The 12,572-nt window shown below is 31.1% G+C and overlaps 4 protein-coding genes across 6 annotated transcripts; 1 reads left to right on the forward strand and 3 right to left on the reverse strand.

Annotated features, from left to right (window-relative positions):
- Positions 1-1,248: 1,248 nt before the first annotated feature.
- On the reverse strand, positions 1,249-2,834 carry LOC111675706 (argininosuccinate synthase). Its single transcript, XM_023436518.2, has 3 exons — positions 2,370-2,834; positions 1,820-2,302; positions 1,249-1,763 (listed from the first exon to the last, which is right to left on the reverse strand). The coding sequence occupies exons 1-3, from the start codon at positions 2,811-2,813 to the stop codon at positions 1,428-1,430; spliced, it is 1,263 nt and encodes a 420-aa protein (XP_023292286.2). The 5' UTR covers positions 2,814-2,834; the 3' UTR covers positions 1,249-1,427.
- A 1,638-nt stretch (positions 2,835-4,472) lies between these two features.
- Positions 4,473-9,142, reverse strand: LOC111675699 (serine/arginine repetitive matrix protein 1). Of its 2 annotated transcripts, none has more exons than XM_023436511.2 (7): positions 9,004-9,142; positions 8,018-8,213; positions 7,209-7,951; positions 7,053-7,144; positions 6,609-6,990; positions 5,041-5,451; positions 4,473-4,972 (listed from the first exon to the last, which is right to left on the reverse strand). In XM_023436511.2, the coding sequence occupies exons 2-7, from the start codon at positions 8,100-8,102 to the stop codon at positions 4,835-4,837; spliced, it is 1,851 nt and encodes a 616-aa protein (XP_023292279.1). In that variant the 5' UTR covers positions 8,103-8,213; positions 9,004-9,142; the 3' UTR covers positions 4,473-4,834. The 2 variants fall into 2 exon arrangements, with proteins under 2 accessions (XP_023292279.1, XP_046809755.1); XM_046953799.1 differs by having other exon boundaries at positions 8,018-8,457; positions 8,628-9,122.
- A 526-nt stretch (positions 9,143-9,668) lies between these two features.
- Positions 9,669-11,539, forward strand: LOC111675703 (thioredoxin-related transmembrane protein 1). Of its 2 annotated transcripts, none has more exons than XM_046953800.1 (4): positions 9,669-10,061; positions 10,176-10,337; positions 10,405-10,579; positions 10,796-11,539. In XM_046953800.1, exons 1-4 carry the CDS (start codon positions 9,853-9,855, stop codon positions 11,258-11,260), a joined length of 1,011 nt encoding a protein of 336 aa, XP_046809756.1. In that variant the 5' UTR covers positions 9,669-9,852; the 3' UTR covers positions 11,261-11,539. The 2 variants fall into 2 exon arrangements, with proteins under 2 accessions (XP_046809756.1, XP_023292283.1); XM_023436515.2 differs by having other exon boundaries at positions 9,674-10,061; positions 10,817-11,539.
- Positions 11,540-12,063: 524 nt separating this feature from the next.
- LOC111675707 (protein CTLA-2-beta) lies at positions 12,064-12,572 on the reverse strand. Its single transcript, XM_023436519.2, has 2 exons — positions 12,425-12,572; positions 12,064-12,364 (listed from the first exon to the last, which is right to left on the reverse strand). Exons 1-2 carry the CDS (start codon positions 12,461-12,463, stop codon positions 12,146-12,148), a joined length of 258 nt encoding a protein of 85 aa, XP_023292287.2. The 5' UTR covers positions 12,464-12,572; the 3' UTR covers positions 12,064-12,145.

Consider the following 12,572-nt stretch of genomic DNA (forward strand, 5'->3'; position numbering starts at 1 on the left):
TGATAGAATTATGCAAAATATATAAGGTCCTCAGATTTTATAGGGTCGGAAAATTGTAGAAAATACAACTTTTTAAATAATTATCATAGTGATTAACGGGATAGCTCTTTTAATGTACTTAACTGTACAGCATTTAAGAATGATTCATTTATTTAAGCAAATCAGATTTTTAAAATTTTGTCTGCATTTCAATTCGAATCAAATTTTCTCCATTTAGCAAATTTGAATTTTTAAATTTTTTCTGCATTTCAATTCGAATCAAATTTTCTCCATTTAGCAAATTTGGTATCTGCATTTCGAGTCGAAGCAAATGAAACTTAATGAAAATATTTCGGTTCTGGGGCTCTATGACTACAGTACTATTTTTTATCTTGTTATGAACATTAGTCATTTCTGAAGAGGATTTTATATGAGGAATAGAGTCAAATGTGGCCCGATTTTTCGATGTGTAACAAATTTATCAAACAAAATCAATATAGTATCCTTAATCTGTTTTGACAGTCAATGGGAATATAATATACAAAACACAAACATCAAGGATTAAAGTGCAGACTTGATATCCTCCTTTTGTATAACTAAAATATTTTTTCCTAGAAAACATCCTAATGAACAATGCAGTGTATTAGTAGTGATACTTGATGGTAAACATTAACATACATATGTATGTATGTACATGTTTACCATCAAGTATCACCATGTATGAATGTACATGTTTTTGTGGTGCAACTGGCGTGGTATGGTAAAACATAAAGGCGGTGAAATGTTTTTGGGTTATCAAAATAGCAGACAAATAACGATGATCCTATTAAACGTAATGCTGAATCGACAAACAACCGTTGTAGCACTTGTTTTTTTCGCCATTAACTTTGCGTGGTTGAATTAAATTGTAGAATGGTTGATTTTTAAATTAATCATTGAAGAGCAACAATGCTGAAATTTGTGTTTACAGCGTCTGTAAGATAATTTCTTTATGTCTGCACTCAAATTGACGTGTCAAAACAAAGCACACTTTTGACGTGTGTTCTAGTGTTTTACCTCGCCAACAATTTGTATTGCAACGTGATTCTTTAACGGTTTGACAATAATAAACAAATGTTAACGAATTTAGAGTGTTTTGTATAGATAATTTTAATGTAAGATTTCAGTGCCGTAGAAGAATAGGTATTTTTTTTCAAAATCGTAATCTGTTCAAAATTATCTTTAAAATATGTAATTCGAATCGAATAACAACTTCAACTTAAAAAAACCTTTTATGAAAAGAACTTAAGAAAACAGTGTTTTATTTGTTATTAATGTGGGTTTTCCAGTACCTCATTCATAAAGATTTGACAAATCTTATAAATATTGATATTTATGTATTTATATTTTTATTCGCAAACAAGATACAGATCGTAATAAAGAGTACGTGTAGAGAATTCAGCATTAAATTATTTTTTAATTTCATAAGGACCAAATGCTCTAACATGTTCTCGAAGGCGTACTGCATTAATAGCTATAAAACCGGATGCATCTCGTGGTACATAGCCTCCATGGACATCCATGGAAACCAATTCCTGATTGTACAATGATTTTTTCAAACATAATGATTCCCTAGCAATAGCTTGACAGTAGCCAGGTCTTAATTCGATGATGACATGGCCGGAAACATTGGTTTGCGATAACTCTAAACATTGACGAACATAATTTGCTTCAGGACTAAACCAAAAACCATTATACACGTAATCGGTCATGCGATCTCTAAGATATTGTTTGCAACGCAAAACCTGTAAAAATATTGTAAGTTAACTATTTATGTGCATGAAATAATAGATTTCCTAACCTCTTTATCTAAACAAAATACTTCCAAATCTTGATGAGCTTGAAAGAGTACAGTTCCGCCGGGTGTTTCATATACGCCTCGGGACTTTAGACCCACATAACGATTTTCGACAATATCAATACGACCGATGCCATAAGAGCCGGCAATTTGATTCAAATATTTAAGCATTTCTAGTGGCTTTTGCTCCTTGTCATTTAATTTTACTGGTAATCCTTTTTCAAACGTTATCTTTATTCTCAATGGTGTCTTGGGAGCCTGAGTTAAGGGATCTTTAGTCAATTCGTAGAGAGTATCAGGAGCGATATGATTGGGATCTTCTAAAACTCCCGATTCATAACTGATGTGTAGAACATTGGCATCAGTACTCCAAGGTGTAGATGGCTTAGCGGTTACTGGTATGTTGTGCAATTTAGCATATTCAATTAAATCCAAACGACCTTGGAAACGCTTACAGAATTCTTCATCTCTCCAGGGAGCAATAATCTAATTTAAATTGAATTAAATAATGACGTAAATTTTTAATTTAAATCTTATATTGTTCTCTACGCACCTTTATCTCTGGCATTAAAGCAAAAGCACACAACTCAAATCTTACTTGGTCGTTGCCCTTACCTGTAGCACCATGTGACAAATATTTGGCATTGTACTGCTTAGCTGCTTCAATTAATGCCACAGTTATGCACGGTCTGGCCAAAGATGTTCCTAACAAGTAACGTTCCTCATAAATCAAACCCATTTGTACTGCTGGCCATACATAATTTTTAGCAAAATCTTCCTTCACGTCCTTGACGATTACGTCTGTAGCGCCTATTTTAAGGGCTTTCTGTTTGGCTGCTTCAAAATCTTCCTCTTGCCCAACATCGGCCATTAAGCATATGACTTCATATCCTTTTTCTAACAACCATTTTAAAATACAAGATGTATCAAGACCGCCGGAATATGCTAAAATAACTTTCTCTGACATATTGCCAATGTTAACTGGAGCAATGTCCATCAAAAACTAAATCTACTTTAAATAATTTAATTGAAATAATAAGTATTTAAAATCATACTCAAAGATAATTAACCGGCGGAAACTTTTCAAGTTCGTGTATTCAAAAGATAATGCGATCGACCACTAGAGAGCTTTTTCTCAGACATCTTCTAAGCATTTCCACTGATAAGCAGATAATAATATTTCACTCTAAGACCTTACTAAATACACATACTTTATACATATACATATTTATATGTTAGTATGTAACATTTTGTATTTATTGTGTATATATGTATATGTACATATATTTGTACTATAATTTAAAATGACATCTTAGACTCCCGAAATTAAAAAATTCATTCGAATAATAGATTACTATCTAGTTCTTTCGTTATCTGGTTGAAATTTCAAATCAAAAGTCAGGTTATTGAATAAAAAATGCATTTGCAAAGGAAAAATACCTGATCCTTTGATCGTTTTTTTTCGATCCCAGAAACATTATAACGTTGTCAGTTTGGTTATATAACAAATGCACTTTATAGTGCATACATGTATGCAAGTTTGGTCACACAACCATTAATATAAATGCATATAAATAAATACCCGAGATAAACTTTATTGATTTATTGCGGTTTTCCTATTAAATATATTTAGTAGCTCTTTTATATACGTAAAAATGTATGTGAAAAAGCATAAGCTTTTCAACACATCCATATGAATCGACATCTTAAAAGTAATCCACTGATGCGCAACTTTAACCAAAAAAAAGCCATTAAAAAAACAAAATTATTATGTATGCATGCATATAAATTGAAATTTTTCTTTCTAAGAAAGCACAAACTTCGTTAAAAATTTTGTTACCTTAACATGATCTCTTATTGACGAATGAAACGAAAAAGAGATTATATTATTTTTATCAGCACTTCATTTATGTTTACAGCATGTCAAAAAAGCTACGGAAATTTACCAAATTTCAAACTATGCTAATACCTTGGCAGATTAATTTTGTTAAGAATACAATTTAAACATATCGCTTACTTACTGGAAATTGGTATAATCAATTGATGTTTACATATGTATATTCCAAATTTCGGCATATTTGAGCTAAAAGAAGTGGCTTCAAAATTCAGTTAAAAATTTCAACAACTTACTAAGAAAATGGAGAATTTTTGTCATCAGACGTCAGGCCTTGGAAACTGCTAGAAAATTTTGTTACAAAATCTATCCTTTTTTTCTAAAAATCTTAAATCTTGGTTTGTTTAAAAATTTAACGAAAAATATAACCTGCCAAAATTTTATAACTGTGTAAAATGACTTATACCATTATTAATAAATAAACAATAATTAGTACTGGAATTATATAAATATAGTCAGTCCACCAAATTTTATGAGGACCGGTCCATATTTGCTACTATACCAACTATTTTTTTTCTGAAAATAACATTATGTTCTACATTAAAATGTTATTAAAAAATAAAAAATGAATATTTTATATTCATAAATGGTTTTCTATAGTTTACCATGCCCGACCATACTTTCTTATTTGCATATTTTTATTAGACTTTACATAAACACATTAAAAAAAACTTTACATTTGATAGCAAAAAGATGTATTGCTTTTTAAAACATTATTGTACATTTGTTATTATATGGAAACGACTTCTTTAAAGGATTTGATTACTCTTTATATATTTATTTATTTATTTACTTTTATAATTACAATAATATATCTTTATAAACTGAAGAGGTTTTACTTTACCTTATTTTGATGTAATTTTCATTTTATATTATAGAAAAAATATGAAGCTATACTATTTCAATCAAAAATAAAAAACAAAGATTTTATAATTTCTTGAAATTGAATACAAATAAAAATCTTAGTAATAAAAATTTCATACATTCAAAATGTAAAAATGAAAAGAAAAATATGTCGATAAAGTATCAACACGGTTTCACAAAAGGCGAGAATGATAAATTACTTATATTATGTATAAAAATTATGTTATTGAAAAAATGAAGAATACTTTACTTTAAAATATTTAGTTAAGTCTTTGAGTTATGGGTAATTTTTTACGTCTACGCCTAGCTAATTGTTGTCGTTCCCAATACTCATAATATCGTTCATGTTTTAGCCATTCCTGGTACTTATACCACCATTCCTCCCACTTGATATAGTCCTGAAGGAAAGTAAAATATGGACCCAGAAGAATTAGCATTATGAAAAAATAAATAAAAATTTACGCACCTTTAGATCTAAGTCCCTTAGATATCCACGAGATTTATAATATTCGTAACGAACGCGGACGTCATCCCAAGACAACATGCCCGACGGTGCTGTTGTTGCTAATTCCTCAGGGAAATGGCCAACCGGTGCTGGCGAATACGAATAGCGACGCGGCGGAGATTCCAAGCCCTCTTCTATCATAACTTTCAGAGCTCCTCCAGCGGAATCTTTTGTAATACGCATATTTTCCATATTGCTTCGATCAATAGACCATTGTGCCATTTTACCGAAACGTTCCGACAAAGTTAGACGCGTAGTAGCTGTAAATGTAGGTAACGGGGTTTCATCACTGTCCGATCCGCCTGAATCGTCCGACTCTGAAGAGGAGTGTTTTTTGCGCTTTTCTCCTTCAATTTTTATACGCGTTCGAAGCTAAAAATGCAAGATTATTAATAATTAATGCAATAACAGTTTAGAACTGTTTTTATTTACACAATATTATATGGATAAGTTATTTACACGTTTCATAATAATTTAAGAATTTTGACAAAAATAACACATAAGAGCTTAAATTTGCATCATTAAACTTTATACTTGACAATAAAAAAACAAGCAGACAAGTAAAGGTCGGACATATAACACCCTACACCATGAATTTTACTTTAATTCCAAAGTATTCCAGCTATTGAATGATGAAAAACTAAAACTAAATTGGTGGAAAATCTGCAGTATCACGTATACTTGTATAAAACTTATTTGTGTCAATTTTAAAAAAAGTATATTTGATGTAATTATGGCACACAAAGCCTAAATCGGAAGGTGCGGTTGTATGAGGGCTAGGTGAATTAATGGACCGATTTCAACCACTTTCAATAGGTTGTGCGGCCTGTACATTGCGCACAAGGTTTACATGGACAGCCAGCCAGCCGGACGGACCGACATGACTTAATCGACTTAAAAAGTGATTCTGATTCGATCGGTGTAGGACCAATATATTTGTGTGTTATATTATTTTATTTTTAATATTTTACAATTTTGAAAAAAATCGTTTCCGTTTGCAGAACCATGAAACCGATTACTTTGGGTTTCATGAGACAATCCATTATTTTATAGTTTAAAAAACTAGTAATGATAATTATTAGATTATATGACATGAATTAAAAATAAGACAATTGAAAAAATGTGAAAGGTTAATAAAAGCATGCCTGACAGAATTATTGAAGATTTCGATCCCGCAAATATCTGGGTCTTCTGATAATAAATTTCAACAGACACACAGACGCACATGGATTAATTGGCTCTGTTATCTATAAGATCCTAGAACATACTTTATATTATATTGGAAAAATACATACGGAATGACAAGATATATGTATGTGTTGCTGGTACTACTGATTCATAAAAAGTTTGGTTATTTCTTTAGATTTTTTATGCAAGAAATCGAAAGAAATTACATACCCTTCCCACAAATCGACAAAAATTTTATGGGCAATTGTAAGCAAAAACATCAAAATGTTATGTTTCTAAATCTAATCATTGTTATACATGATTGATAGCAATATTTAAACTCTGCACTGTATGTAGTTTACCTCTTTCTCCTTTTTCTTCTTTTTAAGTGGTACAACAGCTGAAGTAGTAGGTTCTGGCGGCTCTGGCGGTCTATTTTTCAACCGTGGATCTTCTGGAGGTGAATGACGACTGGATCGTGTTACTTTAACTTGACCATCAGAAGAATGGTTATCAATGCTGCGTTGACGGCTAATGTGTCGCACAATATCATTACGATGATATTTCTCCATAGCTGATCCACGTGAAGGAGAAACAGGACGCCCAGGAATTCGAGCAGCTGATGACGCTGAAGATGACGTAGATGCTGTTACAGCACCACGTTGATAATGCATAGAACGCGATGATGACGATTTTGGAGGTGGAGATCGAGGACCGCCCCGTACGCGTGGCAAAGAAAGTGAACTGAAAATAATGTCAAATTAATCAGCATTTTAGATTTACATTTTTAGTTTTGTAAAACTTACCGAGATCTATGACGATGGCTAGGCGAACAAACCGAACAAGAATCATCCGAACAACTACTAACCGAACTATTTGTACGCGATCGACACGAATTCTAAAAAATTACGAAAAATTATAAATTTTGTTTGCAATAATATTAAATTTTCAGTTTAACTTACTCTTGGTGGAGGTGAGGGTGGTCTTTTAGATCGTGGTAATATCAATCCTCTTTGTTTCGAAGATATCCCACTTATATTAGATGGTGGAGGGGTACGACGGCGACCCATATTTAAACTTGAGGGCGAACTGCGACGTCTTTCAATTGGCGAACGCGATGGTTTACGACGTATTGGCGGTTCAGGTGGTGATCGAGGTCTTCCAACACCCCCTGTTCTGCGACCACCCATATCCGATGGAGAGCGCGGTGGTCCGCCACGTAGCGGAGGTGAACGAGGACGACCTCCACGAGTTTGACCTTCAACCGACGACGGTGGTGAATTGCGAACACGACTTATACGATTAACCATATCACGCGAGGTTGGTGGCGGCGAACGACGGCGTGTAGGTGGTGACAGTGGCGGAGTTTTACGTAAACGCGAGTGACTTCGAGAACGTGGAGATCGCGAGCGACCGTAGCGTCCACCAGATATTGGTGGGCCACCAGTAGAATTGTAACGGTAACCGCTTCCGCTACTTCCACCAGCTGCACTACCCATAACCGCGACATCTGTTTCACGATCACTTTCCCCGGAACTACTCTCGCCTTGTATATACATTTTCTTATAACCGGTATGACGCCAACGATTGGGATCCTTTTCCTCGACTTCTAAGAGTTTCTTATCCCAATAATCGTTGGTGTTGGCTCTTGCCTTCTTCATAACGTTATCAATTTCCCGACGTTTACCAGCTGGTAATGATGGATCTTAAGTACAAAAAAAAGCATTTTATTTATAAACGAATTCATTAACACAAATGTTTATACATTTACCTGTTATACGTGTTACTGTGGGCTGGCGGTCCATGTGTAACTTTGGATTCATATCCATACCGCCACGACGACGCGACGAAGACATGTTTCGAACTTATTGCACGATTTATACGAATTTATACAAGACTCTTTGCGATTTTTTATATTTATTTTTCAATTTATATTAGAAATAAACTTTTTACGCGTATTAAAAAAGCTGTAAAACACATTACAAAATATAAATTATTTTAGTTAAATTGAATAAAACTATGAATATTTTATTAAAACACTTCCACATAGGTATCAATACTTTGTTAAATATTTCATTTAATTCTTATTATATTTTTATTAAACAATTATCGTTTCGAACCCGCATATTATGACATATTCCAATTATATTTTTATTTATTTTTTTATTTTTAATTTTTATAAAATGATTATCATATAAAATAGGAAAACAACTGACAGTGTCAATGATTTGGCATCAGTTTAGACAAAAATTTTACAGCATTTGGTTGGCATTGTCGAAAAATATGGCAATATAAAGAAAAAATAATAAATATACTTTTCAAGGAAATAATAAAATACATTTAATGAATAATTATGAAAAAAGGTCCTTGAAATTTATTACTTTTTAACTTTATACTCCAAACTATAAGTACTTTACGCGACTTTTCATTTTTTTTTAATTTAACCGATTCCGCACCGAATATATTTTTTACAAATAAATCTATTATTTCGTATTAGTCCTGTTATATCACTTTGACACAAAGCTATGGAAATCATTATTTAAAGTATATCCGATTCCAAAAAAAGTTATTCTTTGTTTCTTAAAATGTTCGTAAAATCTTTGACAAAACCGGCTGCATGTGTTGCATAAAATTTATATTAACAATCACAATTTAAGTTTTTTATCATTAATATAATTATTATTTATCATAAATGCACGGTAGCGAACTATTAATATCAACAAATATATTTTAAGAAAGTCACACATATGATCTTACGTTTCAAAACTATAGCAACTCGTTTAATGTTTTCATTTAAAATCTGATTAAATTTTTATTTAACTTTTTATTTTTTCAACAAGGAAAATATTTCTCTATTCGACGGCGGCCATTTTCCAAATGTATATAAGTAGACAAAAAATACATGGTTGCATTTTATACCAGATTTGTATTTTCGATAACAACATATAACGTTCCAATGTAAGAAAAAGAACACTTGAGTTTACAACTATTGCCAAAATATACATGCTTTATATCAACATAAAATAATGTAGATTATGTTAAAAGAAAATTTAATATTTTTTTGGAACTCATCAATATTATCACCATAGTTTTCTTTTAATAACATCTCATCTGGGTTTCTCTAGTTGTATCCCACATCAGTTTCGCTAAAAATTGCTGTTGTTGCTTTATGTTACAAAAATTACAAAGATGAAGAAATGTTTACATATTCTTAATCATCTTATCTGACCGATTATTTTAATTTGCTGACTGACTTTACGAAATTCATATAGTTGATATTATTATTATGGCATATTTTACAATTATATTTTTATCGATATGTTCATATTATATGTTGGCATTGTCAAAATTATTAGAAATTTATTTTTTAACGGCGTTCAATAGCTGACACTTACTTTGGATTGAAATTCTACCACCTCCATCGAAATTTCATTCGATTACGCTATGTAAAAACCAGTAACCATATAATATTCGTCATAGTTTTCTTGCATGTAAAAAAGATAATTAATTTGGAAAAAATAAAGCCGGTTGGTTTGCTAAGGATTTTCATAAAAGTATTTGCTGGAATTAATTGAGAAAAATAAACTTCAAAAATAATAAAATATAATGCTAAATTTGGGATTTGGTGGCGGCATTAATATGCAGCAACGCTCTTGGGCGTTATTGGCAATTTTTCTTGTAAGCTGTTTTGTTGTTGTCACTAAAGTGCAGGGATTGCAAGCAGAACCTGTTCAAAAGCAGCAGCAGCATTCATTAATTGAATTAAATGAAGACAATTGGCGTCAAATGTTCAAAGGAGAATGGATGGTTGAGTTGTAAGTACAAAAAATATAAATAGCAAATAAAACATTAAGAGGCATGTGATTAAAATAAAATCATTTCGAGTTGCCAGATTATGTATGTATGCTTTTAATTTAACTATTTCACAGCTTTGCACCTTGGTGCCCCGCCTGTAAGAATTTGGCTCCGGTATGGGAACGTTTTGCAGCATCAGCATCAGAAATAAATGTTAATGTCGCTAAAATTGATGTTACAACTTCGCCCTCACTAAGTGGTAGATTTTATGTAACTGCTTTACCAACAATTTATCAGTAAGGACTAACATATTTAAAGTTTAAATACATATGTACATTATTTGCTTAATTTTTGGTTTATTAGTGTTAAAGATGGTGAATTTCGACAATATCGTGGATCTCGGGATGGGGATGCTTTAATGTTTTTCATTAGACAAAAGCAATGGTCTAAGTTAGAACCAATTTCATCATGGAAGAAACCAGATACCATACATATGTCTGTCTTGTCATATTTCTTCAAATTGTCACACACTCTTAAGGTAAGAACTAATCATAGTGGCGCCTAAACCATAAATACTTTATTTTGGTAAATTTCTTGAGCATATACAATATTTGTAAATTCGTTGAACTTCTTAGCCTTGATGGTAACATTTGTTGAAAATGTTGTGTTTTATTATTTGTTGAAAATGTTGTGTTTTATTATATATTGAAAATGTTGTGTTTTATTATATTGATTCCTTGGCACTAATCCTTAGCTTATTCATCATTCATTTAAGGATTTCAATGGTCGACTACAAGAAGAGTATGGCCTACCAACATGGGGTTCATATGCTCTCTTTACCATTGGAACTATATTTGTCGGAGCAGCGTTAGGCCTTATGTTAGTGTGCGTCGTTGATTTTGTGTATCCTCCAAAGAAAATGCAACGCCAGAGTTTTTCAGAATCAAAAGAAAATTCACGAAATGATATTGAAGACATTGCTAATGACGAAATAGAAGATGACAGGCCACAAAATGATGATGAAGATGTCGAAGATGATGATGATGAGGCAATAGATGAAGAAGACGACGATAATGAAAATGCTTCAACAGAAGATGAAAAACAAACTCACAGTGAGTCCGAAGAACCAGAAAGTGAAAAAAAATCAGATAAGAAACAAACTGGCGATAAATCTAGTCCCAGTGAAGTTCGCAAGCGTAAACCACGTAAAGCTGATTAAGCATATGAACTTCTTAACTTAAAATGTTTGTTAAAAATTGCATTTTTTTGCGAGTACTCTGAAAATACTTTAAATGTTTTAAAACGCACAAAATTGTAAACCGCTTGGTTTATTTATACAAACAAAAAATAAGTTATTTTCTTATTAGTATATGAAGAAAGAAAATGTATTCAAATAATTTATATTTTGGTATTAAAAAATAACTAAATAAAGACAATTGTTTTTGCCTTATATAAAAACAAAAATGGAAATATCCATTAATAATCACATTTCGAATTACATCTAATAGTTTTTAATTTAATATTAATTTTAAAATAATTTTTTATTAATTATATTAAATTTGTATTAGAAATACAGACACATAATTTTTCATACAATTTCGTTAAGCTTTATTTAATATTTTCTAATGACGTTCTTTTATCTTAACGAATCAAAAGCTTTTATAATTTAACTCATTTATAAAATTAATAAAAATTATGTCTTAAATATATAATAAAAATAACATTCAACAATTTATTAAATGATAAAAAACATATGATTAATAAATCTAATAAAATATGTGTGAATGTTTAATAAATTAAGAAAACTTATTTGTATGTCTATACAAAGTATCATTTATGATTTCGCTTACGTGACATCGTTTTAATATCTTTGTAATATCGTTTGGTTTATTGGGTAATAGATATTAATTAGTATACAACTATACTTACTAAGGTGAAAACTTAGGTGATATAAAATTGTAAAAATTAAGCTCCCTACCATCCTCTTGACAAAAATCTCTAAAGTAAATCCTACTGAAAATGTAATGTCGGAAATTGATTTTAATTTATTTATACAAAAATTAACAATACGAAAATATGAATAAAATGTACAGGTACACAGGAACTACTCGGCAAACTGTGAAGTTGTTGGGACAATTCGTTTGCCACAACGTTTGGCCATCTCATCTGCCGTACAATCAGATAAATGATTAATAGCCATTTTATAAGAAACATCTCCATTATCATATTTTTTGTTATGTTCCTCTATTTTTCCCTTGGTCTTAACAAAAATATCACGGCGCATTTTATCTTCATCGTCAGCGTATTTTTTATTAAATTTATCCTAAAGAAAAAGACCTTCATAAAAAATAAAACAATATATTTATTTATTATATTTACATACTTTGTACTCTGACCATTCTTGATCTGTTACGGCAGCCATTTTAATCAATTTGTTTATTTCTATTTGAATGATTAGTTTAAAAAATCTAAAACAAAGTGTATTTATATTAAGCAGGGCAAAGTAAATTAATAAAGTAGCATCACTTGAA

Source organism: Lucilia cuprina, chromosome 6, assembly GCF_022045245.1.
Source record: "Lucilia cuprina isolate Lc7/37 chromosome 6, ASM2204524v1, whole genome shotgun sequence".
Taxonomy (NCBI): Eukaryota; Metazoa; Arthropoda; class Insecta; order Diptera; family Calliphoridae; genus Lucilia; species Lucilia cuprina.